This window comes from Dendrobates tinctorius, unplaced genomic scaffold (assembly GCF_039654945.1).
Source record: "Dendrobates tinctorius isolate UK_male_01 unplaced genomic scaffold, ASM3965494v1 ptg000018l, whole genome shotgun sequence".
In the NCBI taxonomy this organism is placed as follows: domain Eukaryota; kingdom Metazoa; phylum Chordata; class Amphibia; order Anura; family Dendrobatidae; genus Dendrobates; species Dendrobates tinctorius.
In genome coordinates this window covers 17,684,094-17,711,087 of record NW_027361686.1, presented here as the reverse complement: position 1 = coordinate 17,711,087, position 26,994 = coordinate 17,684,094, and the positions used below count along the sequence as shown (strand labels likewise).

Below are 26,994 nucleotides of genomic sequence, written 5' to 3'. Positions count from 1 at the left end.
ACCCGTTTCGCTCAACTCTAGTGCCAACATATTCAGCAGCACTTAACGTTACAGAGAGAACATGTACAGACAATAGACATTTACAGATGAACACACAATTCTATAGATACCAAAATGAGTGCAGGCCGTACTGAGAGCTTACAATCTATGACAATAAGTGTGTTAGACTTTAACAGGTCAAATTCTTTGTATCCTCAGACAGGGCCGCCATCGGGTCATTACTGCCCTTACTGCTGTTTGGGGCCTGGGGAGCAGAAGGAAGGAGCGAGGCAGCCCCCCTCTTTTACTTCTGCTCCTCAGGTCTAGGTGTGTAGTAAAGCGCTGGGAGCTATCCCAAAGCTCCATGGCTGTCAAAACTAAACGGCTGTGCAGCTGTAGCTTTTCTGGTTGATTGGTAATGTGTCGGCATGTACGTGCCACTGGGTGTTGCCAGGACAGCAGAAGCGGAGCTACGCCTGCAGGGCATCATCAGTGAGGCAAGTATGAAAAACTCTCTAAGTATATTATATACAGTGTGTGTGTGTGTGTGTGTGTGTGTGTGTGTGTGTGTATATATATATATATATTGTATGAGGGGGGAGGGGACTGCAAATGATGAAGTGAGGGTGGGGAATGGAGGACTGCAAATGATGGGGTGAGGAACTCCTATGTGTAATGTGATCACAGTATTACCTGTACACTGACACTATATACTGAGCTCCTGTGTATAATGTCCCTGATAATCACTGTATTACCTGTACACTATATACAGCGCTTTTGTGGTAATATGTGATCTGGTTATGGTGTGGCGGTATTTTTATTGTATATGGTATTATTCGGTCACTATGTGGTGGTAATATGTGGTCCAGCCTTGGTGTGGCAGTATTCGTCCCTTGTATGTGGTATTATTCGTCATTTTAAAAATCATGTGACACATTCCCTCAAAGAAAAAAGAAATAAAATTACACCTAAAAAGAGTATTGGATATTTTAAGAATTGTTTAACCTCTTAACGAACGCCGATGCGCCTTTTAACGGCGGCAGTTAAGAAAACTTATTCCTCAGCGCTGCTTTTTAACAGCACTGGGAAATAAGGTTATAGTGCCCCCCAGCTTCAGAAAAACATGATTTAGATCAGTTTTTAACGTCCTCAGTGTTGCGATTGCAGTTATTTGGTGAGTAACGGCAACCGCAAAAGAAGCCGGATTTCTCGTTTATTTCTCTCACCTCTGATATGATCTAGCATAGCATACCAGAGGAGAGAGAGGCGGGATCCCCCGACCCCCCCCCCCCCCCCCCCCCCCAGTACCTCCAGCATCCTCCGGCTCTGTCCCCCAGCCCTCGGCGTCTTCTTCCGAGAAGAAAATGGGCGCATGCACAGTGCGCCCGTCGAGATCTGCTGGCCGGCAACAATAGATTTTTCCTATTGGTTCATTTTGATCACTGTTAAAGACCCTATCACGGTGATGAAAATAAAACAAATAGTAAATCAAAGCCCCCTTTATCACCCCCTTAGTTAGGTAAAAATAATAAAATAAATTGTTTTTGTCCATTTTTCCGTTAGAGTTGGGCTAGGGTTGTGGTGTTGTGGTTAGGATTAGGGGTGTGTTGGGGTTAGGATTGGCGTTAGAATTGGGGGGGGTTGCACTGTTTAAGTACAACAGGGGGTCTCCAAGTGCGACATGGCACCCGCCATTGATTCTAGGAAATTTTGCGTTAAAGTCAGTGCTCCTTCCCTTCTGAGCCCTGCCATGCGCCCAAACAGTGGCTTTCCCCCACATACGGGGTATCAGTGTACTCGGGAGAAATTGCACAACAAATTTTGTGGCCCATTTTCTACTGCTACCCTTGTGAAAATAAAATTGTGGTTTAAAGAAAAAATTTTTGTGAAAAAATCAAAATGTTAATAATTTTCCTTCCACATTGCTTTAGTTCTTTTAAAGCATGTGAAGGGTTAATATACTTCTTGAATGTGGTTTTGAGTACCTTAGGGGTGCTGTTTTTAGAATGGTGTCGCTTTGGGGTTTTTTCTGTTATTTGGACCCCCTAAACTCACTTGAAATGTGAGGTGGTCCCTAAAAAAAAAAAAAAAAAAAAATGGTTTTGTAAATTTTGTTGGGAAAATGAGAAATCGATGGTCAACTTTTAACCGTTATAACGTCCTAACAAAAAAAAATTGTTTCCAGAATTGTGCTGATATAAAGTAGACATGTGGGAAATGTTATTTATTAACAATTTTGTGCGATATGAGTCTCTGATTTTAAGGGCACAAAAATTAAAAGTTTGACAATTGCAAAATTTTAATTTTTTTTGGCAAATTTCCATTTTTTTTATAAATAAAACACGAGCCATGTTGAAGCATTCCAGAGCTATAACCTCATAAAGTGATATTGGTCAGAATTGTAAAACTTGGCTTGGTCATTAAGTACAAAATTGGCTCTGTCTCTAAGGGGTTAATAGGTTAGAGTAGAGTAGGGCCTGGCTAAAAGAGTCTACCTTGATGTGGTGGCGGCTTTAAAAATCTTTTGGACAAAACAAAAGCTGCTGGCTATGTATGTGATCTGGTTTTGGATGGGAACTATTCTCGTATGTGATTAGTGAGGACGTTGCACAGAAAGAGTTTTTCCAAGAGTGGGTAGTGGGACTGTGGAAAGTTTGAGGGATGGAGGCGAAGCTAGGGTGGAGCGTGTGCGGAATCTCAGGGGAGCCCAACACTTTTGCCAGTATGTGGCAGCCCGGTCCTCAGATTATAAGCAGCAACCTATGTTGCATCAGGCAGTCATCATCCTCTCGCTTGATCTGGGCAAACATTAGGGTGTCAGAGTGAAGCTGGTCATTAGGTAGTTGTCAGCCATTCTATGGTGCTGCTGACCGCTATGTCTTCTGACTCCAACATACTCATATTCTCTGATAGTCGCTCCCAAAATTATATGGCAATGACTTATCACCCCACCACGCAATAGGATCGGACAATTGAATTCCAACTACCTGATCCTTCTATACACTTAAACAGTCTGGTAAACAGTCAGTAGGCCGCCATATATACATTAAAGTTTAATGAAGGAACCGTGAATGCAAACATGTACTCTGACATACTGAAGCATAAACTGTGCCGCAGGGCAGTATTTCAACATAACAACCCCAAACACACCTCCCAGATGACCACTGCCTTACTAAACAAACTGCGGGTAAAGGTGCTGGACAGGCCAAGCATGTCTCCAGACCTTAACCCTATTGAGCATCTGTGGGGCATCCTCCATCAGAAGGTGGAGGAGGGCAAGGTCTCCAACGTCCACCAGCTCCATGATGTCGTCATCATGGAGGCATGGAAGAGTATTCCAGTGGCAGCCTGTGATGATCTAGTGAATGCCTTGCCATAGAAAGTGAAGGCAGTGCTCGAAAATAATTGTGGACACACAAAATATTGTGGACACTTTGGGTACAATTTGATCATTTTCACTTAGAGGTGTACTCATTTTTGTTGCCAATGGTTTAGACATTAAAGATTGTGTGTTATTTAGAGGGCACACCAAGTGTACACTGTTATATATGCTGTACACTGATTACTTTACATTGTATCAAATTGTCATATCTTCAGTGTTATCCAATGAAAAGATCTAGCAAAATATTTACAAAAATGTGGGGGGTATACTAATTTTTGTGATACTGTATATTGGTCATTTATGTGTATATACAATGTCCATAAATGATTATTTGCTTGATATTTTCTCATATATTTTCTATTGTGGTATATCACTACATTATGCTTTTGTCAATATTTTATGTAATCCATTTCCCACAAATCCTTTTTTAAGCCTTTTGACATAATTTATTTTCCAATAAATTTAACCCCTTCCCGACCTGTGACAGCGTATGCGTCATGAAAGTCGATGCCAATCCGACCTGTAGCGCATATGCTGTGTCATGGGGAGATCACGTTCCTGTGGGTCGGGTGACCGGGGTCACTGAAAAGTCACCTGACCCGCAGGTACAGGTGGCTTTGTACTTTACCTAGGGGGGTGGCTTAGCTCCTCCGTGGCTACGATCGCTCTGATTGGCTGTTTCACTCTCAACAGCCAATCAGAGCAATTGTAATATTTCACCAATGAAATTTGGTGAAATATTACAATCCAGCCATGGTCGATGCTGCAATATAATCGGCCAAGGCTGGAGATCGTGATCCGACCCCCCCCCCCCACGACTGATGGCGTCAGTATTTGCTCCCCCTCCCCTGCCCTCCACTCCCCCCGCCTTACGATTCCCCCCCCCCGGTACCTCCCGAGTCCGGGTGTCCCTCCGTCTTCATCATGGGTGCCGCTATCTTCCAAAATGCGGTGGCAGATTCATTAACTCCAGGTACATTTTGATCACTGTGATAAACTCGGTTGGGGTTGGAGTTGGGGTTGGGGTTGTGGTTGGGGGTGTGTTGGGGTTAGGCTTGAGTTAGAATTGAGGTTTCCACTATTTAGGCACATCAGGTGGTCTCCAAACGCGACATGGTGCCACCATTGATTCCAGACAATTTTGTGTTCAAAAAGTCAAACGGTGCTCCCTCCCATCCGAGCCCCGACATGTGCCCAAACAGTGGTTTACCCCAACATGTGGGATATCAGCATACTCAGGAAAAATGGCACAACTTTGGGGGTCTAATTTCTCCTGTTACCCTTGGGAAAATAAAAAAATTGCAGGCTAAAAAAAATCATTTTTTGAGAATTTTTTTTTTTAATTTTTTTATCTTCACAGCTTTGCATTATAAACTTCTGTGAAGCACTTAGGGGTTCAAAGTGCTCACCACAGATAAGTTCCTTGGGGGTCCCATGTTGCCCATGTGAAAATGAAAAAATTGAGGCTAAAAGAAAATTTTTGTGGAAAAAAAGTACTCTTTCACTTTTACGGATCAATTTGTGAAGCACCTGGGGGTTCAAAGTGCTCACTATGCATCTAGATAAGTTCCTTAGGGGGGTCTAGTTTCCAAAATGGGGTCATTTGTGGGGGAGCTCCAAAGTTTAGGCACACAGGGGCTCTCCATACGCGACATGGTGTCTGCTAATGATTGGAGCTAATTTTCCATTCAAAAAGTCAAGTGGCGCTCCTTCCCTTCCGAGTCCTGCCGTGCACCCAAACAGTGGTTTCCCCCCCACATATGGGGTTTCAGCATACTCAGGACAAATTGGACAACAACTTTTGGGGTCCACTTTCTTCTGTTACCCTTGGGAAAATAAAAAATTGTTGCTAAAAGAGCATTTTTGTGACTAAAAAGTTAAATGTTCATTTTTCCTTCCATGTTGCTTCTGCTGCTGTGAAACACCTGAAGGGTTAATAAACTTCTTGAATGTGGTTTCGATCAGCTTGAGGGGTGCAGTTTTTAGAATGGTGCCACTTTTGGGTATTTTCAGCCATATAGACCCCTCAAACTGATGTCAAATGTGAGGTGGTCCGTAAAAAAAATGGTTTTGTAAATTGTTTTAAAAATGAGAAATTGCTGGTCAACTTTTAACCCTTATAACTTCCTAACAAAAAAAAAATTTGTTTCCAAAATTGTGCTGATGTAAAGTAGACATGTGGGAAATGTTATTAACTATTTTGTGTCACCTAACTCTCTCTGGTTTAACAGAATAAAAATTCATAATTTGAAAAGTGCGACATTTTCAAAATTTTCACCAAATTTCTGATTTTTTTTCTCAAATAAATGCAAAAATTATTGACCTAAATTTACCACTAACATGAAGCCCAATATGTCACAAAAAAGCAATCTCCGAATCGCTAGGATCCGTTGAAGCGTTCCTGAGTTATTACCTCATAAAGGGACACTGGTCAGAATTGCAAAAAATGGCCAGGTCATTAAGGTCAAAATAGGCTGGGTCATGAAGGGGTTAATATATTTGGTTGTAGGTCATATTTGTAAGTCTTATGATATTGAGATGGAAAACCACTTGTTTGTGTTTATAATAACTGTCATGTATAAAAGCAGTCTGTGTTCTTTTGTGATGTAAACAGCAGAGTTTATGTATTCTATGTGGTGATTTATACAGCAATTATGTATCCTTACTCATGTATACAGCATTCCCATTGTATCTTATGCAGCTGAGTTTGTGTATTCTATGTGATTTATACAGCAATCTCAGGGTCTGTGATGATCTGCAGTCTCAGTGTGTCCTATGTGATGTACATAAAGCAGTCTCAGTGTCTCCTATGTGATGTAGACTGCAGTCTGTGTAGCTTTTCATTACTTAGATTTGTACATTTTCTATGTTAGTAATCATAAACTTGGGACCAGCTCAGTAATTTTAAGAGCCTCTTCGAATAGGCTGCTGTATAATTAGGATTGTGAGGATTTTTATTTTCTTATCTGTGGTGGCGGATATCATGAAAATTGCTGACTTTTTTTGGCGCATCGGCTTTCATTAGTTTGTAATTTTAAAGCAAACCTATCACCAAATTTTTCAAGTTGAATTGGACATGACATGATGTAATGGGCGCTGCGAAGTGGAATAAAATGAAAGAAAATGCCCCCACAATAGCAGTGACCATCAGTCTGCTCTCCTCCCTGCACAGTGATTACATTTGTTGGAACACAGCTCAGCTCTCCTCTCCAGCAATAACGCGTCTAGTAGCTCTTCTCTCATATTGCTTCCAGCTCTGCCAATCATAAGCAAGCAGATACAAGGGGAAAAAAAGAACGCCCCACTATTTTAGCTTAGAACAGGTTCTGTGTGAGACATGACGACATTCAATGTGGGGGAGGGGCAGTACAGCAGAGTTGGCATAAGAATACACCCCCAGTAAAATCTCTCTGATAAAGCCCACTTAGACTTAAAAAATAAATAACTGTTTAGGTGCTAATTAGTTTGATTGCTATTCTCTCCACAACAGAGGTGAAACAAAATAAAATGTTTATTATTGTTGGTGTGTAAAAAAATTGTCATAATATTAGTTAATTGACAGCTGACAATTTTTGCACTTGATGCATTTTGTACAGTGTGATTGGGGTTTAACTAAAAGTATGATTTGTTTGCACTTTTTTTTTTTTTTAGGACCAGTGAGTACATGGAGTGTGGACAGAAGCAGTAATACAGACAGTAAAAATAATTACGGTACACGGAGGCCCTTGTCTTCCCATAGTCTCACTTATTAGTCCTAATAATGTGGCTCTAAACCTCCTCAATCCTATATGAATCACAATATATCATTCAGTGAGAGCAGAGAAATCCTCTTGTAAATTGGTAAGTAGTGCTTGTGCCTCCGGTATCCTGTCAGCTACAACACTGCAGAACATGCGTGCTTTTCTCCAGTTCACGAAAAGACATCCGTGGGCGACCAATGTGACGATTTATGGCTCTCTCTTCGCATCAGCTGATGCTGTACAACAAAAACTCTCTAAAGGGCCTAATGAGCAACTAGACTGGAAGCAAACTGCTAAAGTCGGCATTGTAGGCTTCTGCTTTCACGCCAATTTCAACTACTTTTGGCTGAGATTTATAGAAAGGGCGTTTCCAGGATCGGCTCCAAAGAATGTCCTAAGGAAAGTAGCTTGTGACCAATTAATGGCGGCGCCCATAACGATCAGCGCTTTTTATACAGGTAATCTATATCCTTTACAACAATGTCTGACACTGAACAAAATGTAACAACTTATTAAATATACTGCAAGGAGACCTCTGTATCTAAACCAACAGTCTTGTGACATGGCACTACCAAAATGCTACAGTTTTATTCTAAAGGATTATTCCAGTATTAGTAAGTTACCCTCTATCCATAGGATCCAAAGCTTACTGAGCGCTGGGGGGCCAACTGATGGAACCCCAACAATCCCAAGAATGGGGCTCTGGAACCAAGGACCAAGCTCTGCAGAGGTCTATCTTAAATGGAGTGGAGGTTTTGCAACCCAGAGCCCCGTTCTTGAGATTGCTGGAGATTCCGGCAATCAGACCCTCATCAAACAGTAAGTTATACCCTATCCTGTTAGTAGGGGTACACTTACAATTTTGGGAATAACAGTTTAATGCTTCACGAATGTCATAGCCATTTAGTTTAGTTTTTAGATTACCTCTATATTTAATGTATACAGCGCTGCTGTATTCTCCAGTTATTCTTTTGGTTTGTATATAGTAGTCACGGCAGCTTGCACCTGTTCACACTGCTTCATTGTGTTAGAAGGTGTTTGCTTGTATCTTATGGAGGTGGTGACTGCCTCCTCTCATCAGTGCAAGGCTGGTTTTAATAAGCATTGGATCCTACCTGCCAGGCTTTAGACTAGATATAAGTACCGATATGCCTGATAGATAAGGTTAGGGTCCCATCAGGGAAAGGTCACCTTGACATGACTGGTGGGCACCCATAAATTTCCCAATTTGTAGCTTCATTTCTCAGCTCTCGGTGTATGTGGGCTATGATGTGGTTGTTCCTACCTCACTGTATAAGTGCCAATACAAGATGCAGTGTTGTGACTGTAGAAGAAGAGCGGGAGGTTGTATCCGTATACTTGTGGGTGATGAGGGGACCAGAAAACTCCACTCCGCTGCAATCATTCTTGATCATATGTTATACCTCCATAATAAATCGCTATTTGTTTTTTAGGTTTAAGTCTCCTGGATGGAGAGGACGACATCTTTAAAAACCTTAAAGAGAAGTTTTTGCCAACCTACAAGGTAATAAATGCAGTGTCTGGAAATATTGGTGCTCTGGAGCGTACTGTTAGAAAAAAGAATGAAGGTTGATGCTATCCAGAAGGATACATAGTGCAGTATTGTATGGCCTGCTGGTGGTGGGAGGATGCAGAGTTGTCCCCACCCCAGCGGAGCCGGAGACTGCGAGAACATGACCAAGTGACAGGACCAGGAAGCCAGCCAATCACATCCCAGTATGGAGTAGTAAAGAAGCAGCTGGGTCCATCTGTACAGGTGATGAGCAGGAGGAGGCAGTGAAATTATCTAGAAAGTCACAAAAACCTGTAGTGCCCAGGTGTAAGCTATGAAAGAATATGTGACAAAATGATAGTAAATCTCGTATGTTTTTTTTTTCGCTGTATTTACAGACTGGAGTGTTATGCTGGTCAGTGTTTCAGGTAAGGTTTCATTGATCAGGTTTGACCTTTGGTGACTCTTTGTTCTATATAATTTATATTCTATTATATTTATATTCACTCTACTGAACAAAATGGCTTTTGTATCTGAGGTGTTTTGTAATAAACGAGGCTGATGGACAGATTTGGTCATACAGTGTGCTCTGAGAGCGGTAAGGAAAGCAGCACTCACAAGGGCAGGAGGAGAACCTGACATACTTGTATAGAATAGTAAGTGTCTCATAATCATGTCCCCCAGTACATGTGTGAAAATACAGATAACAATGATCAGCCCCTTTCAGTCATGCCCATGCCTGAACCTCTGGACTTCTAGATGTACATGCGCTGATTTCCTGCTACAGGACTAGCTCAAGCAGTTATTGCTAATCAGAGGCTTAGCCCCAATGTGAAGGAAAGGGAGGAAACTGGTGCATTCACATTTGCATGTGCGGAGGTGTGGACAAAACTGTTAACATTCCACGCCATGTCATGTGCTGAGATGGACAAAAGCAACGTGTAGGCGAGGAGAAAGCGCTGCATACAAGAAGAAAGAACTGCAGATTCTAATGAAGATATTAGTAATTGTATTGTATTATTGTCTAACACGTATTAGTAAGGAGCCCACATAAAGTGGCCATCCCCTTTAACAGGGGTCAATGGTTTTCCTATGATGTATTTTATAAGATTTCTGTATGGACTATTGTAACACTGAAACAAAATCTGTTGTAACAAAAATGGAGACATGACATTCTCTCGTGGTAATGTTCTGCTGTATTATCACAATTTCCCCTGGCTTTATACCGCATATGTAGTATATGTGGGTATCGGGTTTTTTCAGGACAGCCCTCCTGGCAGCACATTTTCTTCTTTAACCCTGTTTTATTTGTAATTGCATTGTACATATTATTGTCTCATTTCGTAAAACCTTTTTATCTTCTGTAAACACTGCCCATCTTTAGGGAATAGACTATAAACTTTATTAGTTCAGTCTCTTTGCTCTGTGACGAATTCATACGTGCCTGTAAGCTAATTACACTACTGATTTGGGTTTGCAACGAACCCCTCTATTAATTTTAAATATTAATACGAGGAATCGTTAGCTGATGGCAGCTAAGTGTTGTCCCGGTTGGGTGGGTGAAGCTGGCAGCGACGCAAGGGGTTTTATAAGCTTTTGTGTGGCTGCGGCCAGAGCATTTATAATTCCCTTGCTGCAGCGCGCCTACAGCCAGTCCACAGTGAGCTACCCGTCCGGCGACCAATTATCCTAGGTGTAGTTCCCTGACTATCCTGAGGGTAAGGGGGAGCAGGTGAGCTGCGAGTTCCAAAGTGGAACTGTAAAGTGGGATATCCATAAATCCCGACAGCTTATAACATATTGTGGCAGTGGTGGGATAACTAAAATAACCCCTGCGGCAAATTGTTAGGGCAAGACTAGCTTGCTGTTTTTAATCACATGGTGCTAGTGGTGGGATAACGAAGATAAGCCCCGCCCCCTGTGCCTGTGATAGCCGCGTGCAGCCAAAGGTCACATCCCCCAGTCCGTGACTTATTGGTGGTACCACGTGGGATCGTGACATGTAGGCAGGAGATTCCGGTGGTTTCTAAAAGATTGACAGGCTATATCGCAGGATAAATGGATTTTACAAAACATTTCACAAGGGCTAAAAATAGTTTGTCCACCGGAAAGATTCCTACTAACAATCTAAGGAGATCTAAAAGAACCTTATTATCATGTATCCATTCACCCCTCACAGCAAAAGTTTTTAAGATTTGCAATAAGATTCCAGAGTCAAGTTCACCATTTCAAATTTGTTTCTCCCATTTGGTCTAGCTTCTACCCCATGCATGTTCATAAAGTTGATAGCAGAGATATTCGCTTTCCCGAGGGGAAAAAAGGGATTATTGTAATCACATATTTGAATGACTTCCTTATAATAACGAGCTCAGAAGGGAAACTAGAGAACAATTTGTGGGTGACTATCTCAACCCTATCTTTTCAAAAGAAACTTTGTTTGGTGAAGTCAGCAGCGAGAATTCTGGGAGCGATAACATCCTGCATTTCCAGTGTTCGGTGGTGTCAGTACCACTCGAGTGAGCTTCAGATAGCAGTTCTATCTGCATGGGACACATAGCAGGTATCCCTGGACAAAGTAATATCCCTGTCTATCAGTGAAAAATTCCCTAGACTGGTGGACCGTTCCCAAAAATCTTCATAAAGGTATCTCTTGAGTTTCATCTCCATGTGACAGTCGCCACCGATGTGAGTCATTCAAGTTGGGGGTCAAATTTCTACAGGGATTCTGGTCTCCAAAGATACTGTCACGATCCATTTTTGGATGCGTGGCAGCTCTGGTTCCACTATCATTTAAATGTAGCTTTTTTTTCATTTCAGGCCAGCTTGCTGCAACTGCAGAGTTGCTAGGTCAGCTGATGTGGGTGGTGAGCACTCTCACCATCCTTTAAATAGTTACCTGATGCATCAGCTGACTATTGGTGATAGTTATTCTATGGAGACCAGCCGTGCAGTTGCAGTTCTCTGGTGTCAACGCTGTATCAGCCATTTCTGGAGTATGGAGTCCTGTTTCTATGTCCTCTGCGGTATGGAGCTTGGCAGCGGAGCCTGGAGCTAAGTTGTATTTTTACCTCGTTTGTCTCGTAATTGTCACTAACCCCTTGTGTTGTACCAGCTGAAGTGGTGATGCTAGCACCCTTGCCGACCAGTGCACTAGCTAGGGCAGTGTGAGGTGACAGCGAGGGATGAGGTTCGTGATGACAGCAGGGGGAAGGACCCGCTTTGGGCGTTAGGGGGCAGTATGGTGGCTCAGAGGATAGCACTGCAGTCCTGGGTTCGAATCCCACCAAGGACAACATCTGCAAGGAGTTTGTATGCTCTCCCTGTGTTTGCGTGGGTTTCCTCCGGTTTTCTCCCACATTCCAAAAGACATACAGTTAAGGAATTTAGATTGTGAGCCCCATCGGGGACAGTGATGATAGTGTGTGCAAACTGTAAAGCGCTGCGGAATATGTTAGCGCTATATTAAAATAAAGATTATTTTTTTATTTATTTAGGGGAGTGCAGGGTCTGGCTCAGGAAGTGTCCCTTCCATCATTCCCTATTGGCAGGGCCTTCCTGTCCCCATTTTCCATCCCGTTGTGTTTGTGTGTGTGTGTGTGTGTGTGTGTGTGTGTGTGTTGTGCTGTCCGCTGGCCGACCCCCTGTTGTGATGTGACAGATACAGTCCAGAACCTCAATTTACAGAGCGCTTCAGGTGTTATGGGGAGCACTGCAGATGGGTCTTCCTTTCTCTTGGATTGGAATGTAAAAATCCTGTCAAATTTATAACGACCGTATCCTTTCTACGTCATCAGTGGGTCCAAGACATCATGCCTTACAATCTCTAGCTTCAAAAATCTTTCTATTGGCAGAAAAGACAGTATTATCCATCTCAGCGGTACCATAATGCCAGCAAAGCTGCAGGAACACTTCCGGGTTCAATTCCCATTCTGAGGGCCATACTTTGTTTGCGGAGGTATTCTGCCACTTGGTTTTGTGATCCCTATAGGAATAGGGATCACAAAACCAAGTGGCAGAATACCTCCGCAAACAAAGTATGGCCCTCAGAATGGGAATTGAACCCGGAAGTGTTCCTGCAGCTTTGCTGGCATTATGGAGTTCCTTGGATTGATCTTTCTCCTTTCCCCATGACAGCACTGCAGACATGAGAGATGGTATCCGCCCCCAGGAAACAGGAAACCTGTAGCAGAGACATAAGAAGGGGGCGGCACCTCTCTTCCTCAGTTTGGTTTCCTGTTTCCCGCAGGCGGATGCCTGGGGCAGAGTCCGTACCTCTGGAGTGATCCCCCTCTGATGTCGTCTGGTCAGGAGGCCGAGGTCCGCGGGGAGAGGATGGCAGTGAGGCGCGGTGGCACGCGCCTGTCAGCCCAGCTCGGTGGGTGCTGTGAGCGTTGTCCTCCTCGTGAGACTCCCTGGCGGCCGCTCCAGTGGGAGGCTGGGCTGGGGGAGGCGTGGCCACCACGACGCTGGCGCCGACTGAGTGGCGACGGCTTCCGGGGTCGTACCGGAAGTGATGTCACACGCCGGGGGAGCGGTGTACTGGGCACTTCCGGGTGGGAGCAGTCCCAGAAGCGCGCACCGCTCCTCCCTAAAAAGGGAGGCAAGGCAGGTGCCACTGGTCCCTGAGAGGCTGCACACAGGCTCCGGAGTTGTAGAGCCAGATCAGCAGCGGAGCGCAGATGGATCCTGAAGGCGAGATGCGCGCGCAGGAGGAAGAGCCACCGGCTACCGGGGTACCCAGAGGGTCGGGTGAGTGCCTTTGTAAGGCAGCACAATATATTAACAACTGCCCTATGTAGGTCTTCTGTAGGGAAAGGCCACATCAAAGCAAAAGAACAAGGAATGTGCACTATGCAAAAAGGCCCTAGCTAAATCTTATGAGAAGCGACTTTGTCGCTCGAGCATTAAAAAAAACAGTGGCCGAAGAGTCACCATCCCTGCTCCAGAGCATTAAAACTATGATCCGGGATCAAGTAAAGTCGACGGTAAAAGATGAATTAAAGGAGCAGACTACACTTGATTCCGATATAACTCCTGCTTCACCCCCGCCCCAACCTCCTCCTCTCCCTCCCACAGAAATAACTACAGACATAGAGTCTGAGGAAGAACAAGGGGAGATAGGGCCCTCGGACTCGGACCTGGACTCCTCGGACGAGGAAAAGGGTCGTCCATATTTCCTATCTGAGGACATTGGGAAATTACTAAAGTTTGTAAGGTCCACAATGGGACTTGAAACACCAAAACAGCCAAAGTCAATTCAAGTTGCTATGTTTAGCAATCTTGAGGGGAAAAAACTAAGGGTTTTTCCCTTCCATGATAACCTGTTAAATTTGATCAAGAGGGAATGGAAGAAACCCAACAAAAAAAATGTCCATACCGCAGGCGCTCAAACGTAAATACCCGTTTGATGAGGAGGTATGCGATAAATGGGAAAATGCTCCCAGACTAGATGCTGCCATTGCTAGTACATCCAGGGGAATAGCATTGCCATTTGAGGACATGGGCGCCTTAAAAGATCCCCTTGACAAGAAAGCAGACGCTTTTCTAAAATCTGCTTAGGAAGCATCGGCTTGGTCATTTAAGCCGGGGGTGGCCGCTACTTGTACAGCGCGTGCTATGGTCAAGTGGTTAGACGAATTAAGTGACCAAATTAAGAATAAATGCCCAAGGGAGACACTGCTGGAGGCAATACCTGCCCTACAGAAGGCAGCGGGATTCCTGGCTGACGCCGCAGTAGATTCCGTCTGAGGTGCCGCACGTGCATGCGCCCTTTCAAATTCAGGCCGCAGAGCACTTTGGTTAAAGAACTGGTCGGCAGACTTCCAGTCAAAGGTTAAACTCTGCGCCGTCCCGTGTGAGGGTCAATACCTGTTTGGGAAAGCATTGGACAAAATTTTAGAAAAAGCGTCAGATAAGAAAACGGTTTCCACCCCCCCTTCCCTAGGCGTCGGTGGACTGAAGCTCGCTCGTCCATTCGTGGAGCAGGGAACGGAGGGAGCCGAGGGCGGCCAGACAATAGAACCACGCAGGGCAGACCCTGGAGGTGAAAAGAGAAAGGATTCCTCTTTAGTAAAACCACCTCGAGACCCGATACTAAGCAATGACGCCAGGGCGGTTGGGGAAAGGCTTCGGTTCTTTGTCCATCAATGGGTAGCATTGCCCGCCTCAAAGTGGGTAACCGACCTGTTAGCCGAGGGCCTACGACTTAGTTTTCTAAGCCTTCCACCTCAGAGTAAAAGTGACCCGGGTAGCCAAAAAGAATCAGGCCACGCTAGAAAAGGAGATTCAACTCCTCATGCTAAAGGAGGTACTAATAAAAGTACCATGTCATCAAGTAGGGAAAGGATTTTACAGCACTCTGTTCCTCACGCCAAAACCAGATTCAAAGCTCTGAATCAATACATCAGAACAGAGAAATTCAAAATGGAGACCTGGGGGTCAGCAGTGAAGCTACTCGACCCGGGTTGCTACATGGCAGTAATAGATCTTACCGACGCCTATTACCATGTCCCAATATGGGGGGAACACCAACAATATCTAAGATTGGTAGTAGAGATTGCTCAAGTCCCCAATCATCTACAGTACCAGTGCCTACCCTTCGGGGTATCAGTGGCCCCTCGTATATTTACAAAAATCATCGGGGAAGTAGCGTCCTTTATAAGAAGGGAAAATATCCTGTTGGTACCCTATCAAGACGATTTCCTCGTCATAGCAAACGACAAGCAAAATTGCGAAAATGCAGTTACAAAGGTCCTGAAAATATTAACCAGGTTAGGCTGGATGATCAATCTAAAAAAATCCAAATTAACTCCAGTGCCAGTCACAAGAATTCCTTGGAATTCAATTGGACTCATTAAAACAGCAGTGCATTCTTCCAGAAAGGAAAGTAGGGGCTATCCAACAAAAAATACAACAGATACAATCCAGTTGAGCCATATCAGTAAGGGAGGCAATGTCGCTCCTGGGCACGTTAACAGCAACAATCCCAGCGGTCCGGTGGGCACAAGCCCCATACGAGAGAACTACAGTGGCAGATCCTATCCGAACAGGAGAAGGGTCCTTCCAATTTAAATCGGGAGATCATTCTCTCACCTCAAGTGCAGGAGTTATTAAAATGGTGGCTGAGCACCGAAAACTTAAACAGATCAGTGCCCTGGACTACTCAAACCTCTGTGGTACTGATCACGGATGCAAGTGGGAACCCGGAATGAGGGATGCATCCTCAAATCTAAAAGAACTGGCGGATGTGAGGCGAGTCCTTCCTCTAGTAAAGCGAAAAGTGCAAGGGAGACATGTCACCATATTATCCGACAACACGGTCATAGCATACATAAACAGACAAGGGGGTACAAGGTCGGCAACCCTTATGGCAGAGGCCAGGGAATTATTCGCATGGGCGGAAAACAATCTTCTGTCCTTATCGGGTACACATATAAAGGGGGCAGACAATTATTTGGCCGATTATTTAAGCCGTCATGTACTACACCAGAGAATGGTCCCCAAGTAAAAAAATATTTGGGGAAATCTGCGCTGCCTGGGGCACACCAGAAGTAGACCTGTTTGCTACCAGGGAAAATCGAAAAGTGGACAGATTCTACTCCCTAAATCCAAGAGAGCAACCAGAGGGGGTGTATTCACTACTACACCGGTGGAAATTTCGTCTGGCCTATGCGTTCCCCCCCCATTTCCATTGATTCCAGTAGTCTTGAAAAAGATCCGACAGGACAAAGCTCGAATAATCCTGGTTGCGCCCTTCTGGCCGAAAAGGGCATGGTTCACATGGCTCAGGCGCATGCCTATCTCAGACCCATGGATCCTCCCATATACCCCGAATCTGCTCTACCAGGGCCCAGTAGAACACCCCAGGGTTCACAGGCTGCACCTCACTGCGTGGAACTTGAGAGGGGACTCCTAGCAAAAGGGTTCTCAGTCCAGTTAGTAACCACCCTGCTCGCTAGCAGAAAGGAGGTAACTTCACATAAATACCAAAAAATTTGGGAAAAATTCTTGCAGTTCACGGGCCGACAATGGACTGGGACAGCCCAGAAAATACCAATAAAAAAGATCCTAGAGTTCCTCCAGAAAGGACTGGAAAAAGGACTGTCTACAAGCACCCTTAAAGTGCAGGTATCGGCCCTGAGTGCATTGTTTGATCAAAAACTGGCTGATCACCCATGGATCTATAGATTCATTCGGGCCTCCTTTACATCCAGGCCTACAAAATTAACATCTAAGGTAGCTCCCTGGGATCTGAATTTAGTATTAAGGGCACTGACAGCGTCTCCATTTGAGCCTATTGCTTCCATCTAAATAAAGGCGCTAACGCTAAAAACAGTACTCCTGGTGGCCCTAACCTCAGCTCGTCGTGTCTGCGAGCTGCAGGCAATATCTGTAAATCCACCATATACCACCTTTTTGGATGATAGAGTGATCATAAAAACTGATCCAGCCTTCCTACCGAAGATAAATTCCAAATTCCACAGGGAGCAGGAGATAATTTTGCCCTCGTTTTGTCCAAAACCCAAATCCCAGGGAGAGAAAATCTTCCATTGCTTAGATGTCAGACGTTGCCTGCTTCAATATATAGAAGCCTCAAAATCATGGCGACAGTCTTCAGCCCTTTTTGTCTCCTTTTAGGGGACAAACAGCGGTAAGAAAGCTTCAAAATCAACAATTGCACGATGGCTACGTATGGGTATTGCACTGGCTTATTCGTCTTTAGATCAGACTCCCCCACTGGGTGTAACAGCTCACTATACGAGAGCGATAGCCACATCCTGGGCTGAAAGGGCAAATGCTTCGGTTGAGCAGATCTGTAAAGCAGCAGTATGGTCCTCTCCATCCACTTTCTTCCAACACTATAGACTAGACCTAGGACCCTCAAATCTGGCCTTTGGGAGAAAAGTGTTGTCTGCTGTTGTCCCACCCTAGGAGTCTATTCTATCTTTCCTCTCATGTCTGCGGTGCTGTCATGGGGAAGGGAAAAAATAATTACCGGTAATTTGATTTTCCAGAGCCATGACAGCACCGCATTGTTCCTGCCCTATCTTGGTGATGGTTGTGTGGTGCATCAGAAAATTTAAAGTTGTATCTGGATATGTAAATCTATGTGAAAAAATATAAAAAAAAATAAATAAATTAATAATAAAGGAAAAAGAAGGTGAATATTAGTGACACTGTTATATAACATGTATGTAAACTAATAAGGCAAAGGTTACCTTTGCATACTCTGAAAAAAACTGAGGAAGAGCGGTGCCGCCCCCCTTATGTTTCCTGTTTCCTGGGGGCGGATACCATCTCTCATGTCTGCGGTGCTGTCATGGCTCTGGAAAATCAAATTACCGGTAAGTAATTATCATTTTTCCTGACAAAGAAAAAGTGTGAAGGTAGTTAGATTCTACTTTTTATTTATTTATTTTTTTTTAATCCAGTAAGCAATCCCAAAGGGGTTAATGTGCTGACCCAGGACAGGAGCAGAGAACTGTCTTGCGCTTTCTCGCCATTGTGCAAGATTCCCAGAGTATTGAGGAAGATCCAGGAAGACCAGGTCAGGGTAATTTTAGTGGTTCCCTTATTGCAGAAAAGAAGCTGGTTTCCACTGTTAAACAAGATGGCGTTTAAGAAACTTATCTTGCTTTCCTTGAGAGAAGCTCTTCTGCATCAGAGCCCTCTTATTCATCACAACATAAGAAGGCTTTATCAGCATGGACCCTGAAAAGCAGATCTTAACATCACAGGGTCTCTTGGACCAGGTTATATCTACCATTCAGGCAAGCATGAAACTGGTCACCCCTGCTATAAATAAGATTTGGAAAAAAATTCTGTTCAGTGTTTAATGGATCTATTATAGATACTTCATGCACAGATATCCCAAAGAGTTTAGATTTTTTCTCCCTCACCCATGACAGCACCACGGAGAGAGGGGGTCCGCCCATCAAGGACAGGAACCTACAGACAAAAGAGCGGCACCTCTCCTCCGCCCCCAGTTGGGTTCCTGTCCTTGACGGGTGAGCCACGGCAGCAGGAGCGCAGCACTTACCGGAGCAGACTTTCTGAGCCGTACCCAACTACATCAAGGGGAGTGGGCTCTAAATCAGTCCGTTTTTCAGAAGATTGTGGAAATGTGGGGAACCCCAGACATAGACTTATTTGCAGACCACAAAAACAAAAAAGTGGAAGCATTCTGTTCTCTAAATCCCAAAGGGAATCCTCGGACCCTGGACGCATTTATGCTCCCATGGACACGGGGACTACTGTATGCCTTCCCACCGACCATTCTCCTCCCGACGGTGATAAGGAAAGTCAGGGAAGAGGGGGCTCGGGTAATACTTATAGCCCCTTTCTGGCCAAAAAGAACATGGTTTTCATGGTTCAGAATAATGTCAGTAACCGACCCCTGGGTTCTACCAGATCTCCCCGACCTTCTATCGCAGGGTCCTGTGCTACACCCCCAAGCAGTGAACCTCCATTTAACAGCATGGAATTTGAAAGGTCACTGCTGAGGGGGAAAGGATTTTCAGAAAATCTAATTTCCACGTTGCAAAAAAGTAGAAAACCAATTACAACCAGAGCCTATGGTAGAACCTGGAGGAAATTCCTATCCAGTTCGGGGGCAAAGGTTCAGGATGGAATACAAATGGATAAAATCCTGGAATTCCTCCAAAGGGGGTTAGAACAGGGACTAGCGACTAACACACTGAGGGTACAGGTAGCGGCCCTCTATAATCAGGAGGTGGCGAGCGACCCTTGGGTATCACGGTTTGAGGGCCGCAGCCAGGTCTAGACCAATAACTACCCAGAAAGTACCATCATGGGATCTGAACTTAGTGTTGTCAGCCCTAACAGGACCCCCATTCGAGCCTATCCAGTCAGCTCCACTAAAGACCCTATCATTAAAAACGATACTGCTAGTGGCCCTAACATCTGCTCGCAGAGTGAGTGACATTCAAGCCTTATCGGCAATACCCCCATTCATTAAAATTATGGAGGATAGAATTATATTGAAACCTGACCCTGCATATTTGCCTAAGGTAGCAACACACTTCCATAGATCACAGGAGGTAGTCCTTCCTTCCTTCTGCCCAAACCCTACGAATAGAGGAGAGGAGAAATTTCACACATTAGATGTGAAGAGGTGCTTAGTGCACTACCTAGAGGCCACCAAGGGATGTAGGAAGGAAGGATCTCTCTTTGTGTGTTTCCAGGGACCTCGGAAGGGGCTCGGGGCGTCCAAAAGTACCCTGGCAAGATGGATAAGGGATGCGATTGCCCTGGCATACTCATGCAGTGGGAATACCATCCCGGAGGGTCTAAAAGCCCACTCTACGAGAGCAATGGCGACCTCATGGGCAGAAAGATCAGAGGTATCAATAGAGCAGATCTGTAAGGCGGCCACCTGGTCAACACCTTCTACCTTTTTCAAACAATATCGCCTAGATCTAGCCTCTGCGTCTGACCTGACCTTCGGGAGAAGGGTCCTTTAGGCGGTGGTCCCTCCCTAAGCTACCAATCTCTGAAATTCTCTCCGTGGTGCTGTCATGGGTGAGGGAGAATAGCTTAGTTACTCACCGATAACGGTGTTTCTCGGAACCCATGACAGCACACGCTTAATTCCCCCCCTTTTTCACGTGTGCGGTGAGCACGATTTAATGTGTGTAGAGTGTGTTCTTAGACACGAGGCTTCTCTATAAGTATACAAATTATAATGTTATGTATATACTTTTGTTGTTAACTAACCGGGAAACCCTCTGATGCTCTGTAACCAACTGGGGGCGGAGGAGAGGTGCCGCTCTTTTGTCTGTAGGTTCCTGTCCTTGATGGGCGGACCCCCTCTCTCCGTGGTGCTGTCATGGGTTCCGAGAAACACCGTTATCGGTGAGTAACTAAGCTATTTTTACAGGCTGGATTTAATAACGGGCTAAGACCAAACACCGTGAAAATTCAGATTTTGGCCCGGAGTGTCTTCAGTTTTTTTTTTTTTCCTTTAGTTTCTCACCCCTGGATTGCCAGATTCTCCAAAGTACAGAGTCCCATGGTAAGAAGGCCGGTACCTCTGTGGGACCTGAACTTAGTGCTATATCCCCTATGTAAATCACCCTACAAATCTAGGGAGGACATAAGCATTATCAAACTTTCATTTTAAGACAGCATTTTTGGTGGCCATCACCTCCACTAAAAGAATAGGTGAGATTCAGGCCTTATCAATTAGGGATCTGCACCTTCAAATTTTGGAAGATCGAATTTTGCTTAGATTCAAGCTGGCATTTCTTCCAAAAGTGGTATCAACATCAAATATGAATCAAGAAGTGATCTTGCCCTCGTTCTGTCAACATCCGAGAAATTACAAAACAGTTATTTTACTCTCTAGCTGCTAGACAAAGTGTCCTGTCCTACCTAGAAGCTACCCACGACTGGAGACAGGATTCCAACATCTTCATCTAGTTTGGAGGTAGAAAAAAGGGAAATAACTCTTCAAAGGCAACCTTAGCAAGATGGATCAAATCCATAATATGTATAGCTTATTCATCAGAGGGCAGGTTTCTTCCAGAAGCCATCGTGGCAAATTTAACGAAAGCAGTTTCCACTTGTTGGGCAGAAATATGGTCCAGCCTGAACACCTTCTATAGACACTATAAATTAGATTCAATGTCAAATCAGCAGAATGCCTTTTTGGAAGGAAGTTTCTCCAGGCAGTTGACCCGTCCTAGTACTTTGCTTTTGTATTCTTCAATGTGCTGTCAAGAGGGATGTCCTGGAAAGGAGGAATTGGTCCTACCAGTAATTGTGTTAACTGGAGTCCATTCTGACAGCACTGTTAGGTTCCCTCCCTTAAAATTTCTTGTGCTCATGTGACTTAACATTTGTGTTGGAAAATTTCAATAAAATAGTTGCATCCATCCTGTTGTGGTACTCTTAAAAGACACTAAAGGGTGAGGGTGGGAGAGGCCTTTTAACCTATCGTGTGTTTCCTGTCCTTATGAAGGATAAGGACAACCTTCAATTTGCTGTCATCTTGTAAACACAATTACTGGTAGGGCTAATTCCTCCTATTGATGGCTGACAATGTTAATCCAATCTATGAAGCTCCTCTCGCCTTTTAAAGGGAACCTGTCACGTGATTTGTGCTGTGAAAATTGTGGGTGGTGTAATTTATGAATTTGATAGGCGGCCGTGACCATGTCCCGTGCTGTCCATGTCCCTCCCATGCTGTTCCCGTATTGGCATAGCCGGCAAGGACTGGCCTGTAAATAACAAGTGTCACAATTTTTTGCAACTGACAAATTTGTGCAAAAATACGGTAACTTAAGGTGATTATGCCAGCTTCCTTTCGTATACATCTTATTGAATCTGCCCCACTCTCTGTAGAGCTGGCCAAGGGAAATGACTAGTCTAGCACTGCTGTTGGCATCTTCTGCTCACATTTCCAATTCCAGAGCTGTTGTCTGCAGAGATTGCCTAACTTTATGCTTCATGTTGTGCACCAACAAAGCATTCATAAGGCATGTACATTAATTAAAATATTTGATTAACTGATGACATTTTTGTACTATTCTTTACAGAAGAATAGTTGATGGACTTTTAAATGAATTTCTCCCATAGACAGTGTAAAGGCCAGGTGTTGTGACCCTATTGTGTTTGATCGTATGCATTTACATATATTCTTTTGACTGCATGCTGTATCGCCGAGTTAATTCCACAAGTCCTTGATATTGCTTAGATGAGCTATTAAATTTGGTTTACACAGTAAAAAAAAAAACTGTTGAAGAATTTCTTTAGAAGGCAAAAAACAAAAATGTTTTGTTGGAGCACGTCAGCCATGCCTTCTGGCCTCGCTTGTACTGAGCAAGGCCGTGCCCACTAAACAGATCTGGCAGGGGGTATGTATATCGCATACTTGAGCGCCGTTCCTGGCGCAGACACCAGTAAATCCTTGACGCGCACAGTGCCTGTACTGGAAGGATTCTCAAGTGCGCAGTCACACAGAGTGACTGCAGACTTGTCATTCTAAACCAGACAATCCCTTTAACCCTTTCACGCCGCAGCCCATTTTTGTTTGTTCAGTTACGTTTTTTCTTCCTCCTTGCCAGAGACATACCTTTTATACTTTTCTGCCCACATAGACATATGGGGGCTTGTTTTTTGCGCGACAAGTTGTACTTTTGATTGACACCATTCATTTTACCACATAATGTACTCGAAAATGGCGGTGAAATTGTGAACAAAACACAATTCTGACATAGTTGTTTGGGAATTGTTTTTACAATGTACATTTTGTGGTAAACATGACCATGCAATATGATTCTCCTCATCAATACGATTACAGTGATGCCAAACAACCAGCTTTTTAAATTATTTTAGTAGTGGAAAAAATAATCTGTTTTGCCCCCAAAAATGTTTGGAATTGTGTCGCCGTTTTCCAAGACCTCTTGAATAATTTTCACAATTGGATATGCAAGAAAAAAAATGTACCTGTGCTAAGGTAATCTTATAAATACACCCCCTACTGTTTACTGTGCCGTGTAATGGCTTGTGTCAGACCAAGCACAGCTGCTCCAGTTCATGGTCAGCACATACCACAGTTTCTGGCCAGAGGAAGGACCATAAGTCGCTTATGATCATTGGGTGTACAGATGAAAATGCAGGGGTTGCTAACTGAGGTAACATATTTTCCTGTTTGTTTTATCAAAACAGTACATGTTTCTGCCACCTTACCAGAAACAGTCACTCCTGTGATAAAACAGACAGTAAAATGTGTTGCCTCAGGAAGTAACAGCTGTGAGCCCCTGCTTTTTCAACTGTATACTCACTTATTATAAGTGACTTGTGCTTCCTCTCCTGGCCAGAAGCTGTGGTATGTATGTGCCGACCATGAACTGGAGCAGCTCTGCGTGGTCAGACACAGTCATTACAGGGCACATAGCACGGGCACATTTATATACCCAGGCACATCTAATTATGGAACTTATTAGTCCAAGACTTATTGATGAAAATGTTCTTTGCTTGAGGGAAAACCGCTTTAATCTAATCTTAAACAACTGCAGGACAATGAAGCTGCCATTCCTTTAATGTGGGGTGCTGCATAAATGTGTGTTGCATATTGTAAATAAGAATTCTACTTAAAGGTGTTGTCAGGCACTGCTCACTTTTGTATTGACGGGTGAGTGGCAGTGATGAGGTTGCATCTGCACATTCCTGCTGAGACATGTGCATGATTATCCGGTATTGTCCATCTGCCCTATTCATCAGAAGCGCGTGTCCTGGCAGTTATGCGTAGACAGTGGATACACAAGGCTTTTTTTTTTTCTAAATAGACTGCTTCCCTTTAAACATAACTTATGCAGTATGGAAGTCTGTCACATGACATATTAATATAAAAAACAAAGCTGAGCGGCACTTGGCATGTAAAATGTTCCTCTTTTGAAGTCCTTGTAAACGCACGTGGGCAGGGAGAGGGGGCAGGTGCGAGGGTCCAGACGGCCGATTCGGGTATGAAGTCGCTTTCTCCTTTATCTCCGCTGTTGGAAAATGTACTTGCATATTGGACATATTTGGGGTGTTCAGACAAGCCTGCCTTATTTCCTGTGTTCTGTACTTAACATATTTTTTTGTTTTTCTTAATTTTCAGACAATAAATTTCAGCATTATCCCTCCTGTCATCAGAACTGCTTACATTGGGGTCTGCGCTTTTCTGTGGACCACGTTTCTCTGCTATATACGTAGCCGAGACATTGATCAGGTGACTGCAAGGTTTCTGCAAACAATACCAATAATTGGAAATAAAATGGCTACTGAAACTGGAAAAGAAAAAGAAGAAAAGGAGAAATAAATTAGGCTGCACGGCGGCTGAACCTGTGGGTTATAATTCCAAATAACATCCTTCTTTTTCTGAAGCAACATGTCCCGGAGAAAACCACAAACTCATCAGAAAAATCTGCCAAAAATTTGCAGTTAATTCACTAATCCCTGAAATTGCAAATTCTTCTTGTCCACACAGATCATTATTAGAGGTGCATTATAGACGGCCAACCAGTGTGGTCGGCTCACATAACCGACTGCGAATGCACCAGCACTATGGATTAAAGAGAAGCTGTCCGGTCCTGACACAGGAGTTGTGTATGGTAAAGTACCCGGAGTACATTGTACACCCATCAGTGTTCAGCATTTTTTAAGGATCTTTACTAACCTGTCAATGTGAATCTTTTTATCACGGCTGCACTACAAGTACTGAGAACTTTTATATTAACCATTCAGTTTTATATTTCACATACTCGTATCTGTCTACATTTTTGTCAGACAGCACCTAGGTGGTATTTTTGGAATCAATATTGAGAATGTTGGATGTGATTGTTGGGATGCTGTCTACATACTGTTTACACTTGAAAAAATGTGGTTGGGTTTTGAGACAATAAAACAATGTAATAACTTAGAAAACTGACGAGTAATTTGTTTCTATCACAGTGAGAGCTGATGGTCATACACATTTATTTTAATGGAATTTTTTTGGACCTTGTGCTATTGAAAATAAATTACTATTAGGTTTATACATAGTTATTAGATCACTTATCAAAGGTCAATGCAGTGATCTCCATTAATTATTTATATCATGACCATAACTATTAACAAGGGGACATAAATGTACCTATAACAAATAAGGGTTCTTTACAGTAAGAGCGGTGAGACTGTAAAACTTTCTGCCATAGGAAGTTATCAGTATGAATTTACTATAGAAGTTCAAGAGGCCTGGGTGCCTTTCCGTGAGCAATTTTACAAATGAGAATAATTTTAGAAACTGAGAACCATTGTGCATGGGGAAAGTTTACATGATAACCCACTTGAAAACATGTCAGGTCATAAAGTATACAGTCATATCTGTAAGTGTTGTCACCTTTGAAATTGTTCCAGAAGATTAAGTAGTTCTCCCAGAAATTTACTGCAATTACACGTTTTGTTATACACATGTTTATTTCCTTTGTGGGTATTGGAACAAAAAACAAAGAAAAAAGAAAAATTGGACATAATTTCACATAAAACCACCAAAATTGGCCAGACAAAATTATTGGCACCCTCAACTTAATATATGGTTGCACACCCTGTGGAATAAATAACTACAATCAATCACTTACTGTGACGATCAACAAGCTTCTTGCACCTCTCAACTGGAATTTTGGACCACTCTTCTTTTGTAAACTTCTCTAGGTGTCTCATTTAGAGAGTGCCTTCTCTCAACAGCAATTTTAAGATCTCTCCACAGGTGTTCAATGGGATTTAGATCCGTACTCATTGCTGCCACTTCAGAATTCTCCAGAATTTTGTTTCCATCTGCTTCTGGGTGCTTCCTGAAGTATGTTTGCGGTCATTGTCCTGCTGGAAGACCCATGACCTAGGACGCAAACCCAGCTCTCTGATACTGGACACTACATTGTGACCCTGTGGTGTCTGTTCACATGGGATGCATCTTGATAGCGCTGGGCAGCCCGCCTGATCTAATAGAAGGGCGTAACTAATAGGCTGTTACTTAACCTGGATGCTGTACATTGCCATAGTGTGAACAGCGCCGCATGCAAGTTTTGATTGTGCATTTATATACCAAGCAGCCGCCCCCTCCATGTATTGGTAGGATGTGAGTGGTTGTCTCATCGGTATTTTTGCACCTGTGTTGCCGCCATCTTAACTATATGGGTCCACTGCATCCTGAGAGTGCATTTGTTTGGAGGCCTGGGCAGGTAAGCATCTCTGGCTTTTTTGCTGTATGTTTGAATTTTTGGAGGATTTTCAAGTCCTCTCTTTGTGCTATTGCTGTTAAATCTTTGAGCTGGGAAGCAATCTGCCGGCAGCCGGACTCCCAGCGTGCATGTCCGCCTTCGATGCTCTACCACAAATAACTTTTTTACAAATCCCACCAGCTGTGTCACTAAAAAAAAAAAAAAGTAAAGTTTGTATTTGTTGTTTTTATGACAAATAGATAACAAAAAACAGAGGGACAATGCGCCTCCAGCTACAAACAAGCTGATGGGTGGGACTAATCATTAAGTCAGAAGAGTGTCAGACCATAAGATACCCTGTAGATGATGAACAGAAATAAGCCTATTAATAAAACCTGACATGGAAGGAAGTTGAAAGGATGGTTTGAGCAAACCGAGCTAGTCCATCATCTTCTGGACTGAGGGAAAAATTGTACACCGGTCTTTTCCAACAACCAGGAACACTAACCCATTTAACAGTGTGACCATATAAGGCATAGGAGATGGCTACTAAAAGCCCATATTATTTTCATGCTGTCCTCCAGCGGTCAGACAGCACCCTCCCTATTTGGTTAGGTGCATATCAATACCTGACACAATAGGATGGCCAGGAGAGTTAACTGGATCCTTGTGGACCTT

The 26,994-nt window shown here is 43.7% G+C and overlaps 1 protein-coding gene across 8 annotated transcripts in view; it reads left to right on the top strand.

Moving 5' to 3' along the window:
* Positions 1-25,045, top strand: part of MPV17L (MPV17 mitochondrial inner membrane protein like) — a 71,542-nt gene extending 46,497 nt beyond the window's left edge. For all 8 annotated transcript variants that reach the window (XM_073566530.1, XM_073566529.1, XM_073566528.1 and 5 more), the window contains 4 exons: positions 7,013-7,559; positions 8,556-8,626; positions 9,013-9,042; positions 24,240-25,045. In XM_073566530.1, the coding sequence (XP_073422631.1) occupies positions 7,253-7,559; positions 8,556-8,626; positions 9,013-9,042; positions 24,240-24,440 (609 nt within the window). In that variant the 5' untranslated portion in view covers positions 7,013-7,252 and the 3' untranslated portion in view covers positions 24,441-25,045. The remainder of the gene's footprint in view (positions 1-7,012; positions 7,560-8,555; positions 8,627-9,012; positions 9,043-24,239) is intronic.
* Positions 25,046-26,994: the final 1,949 nt, after the last annotated feature.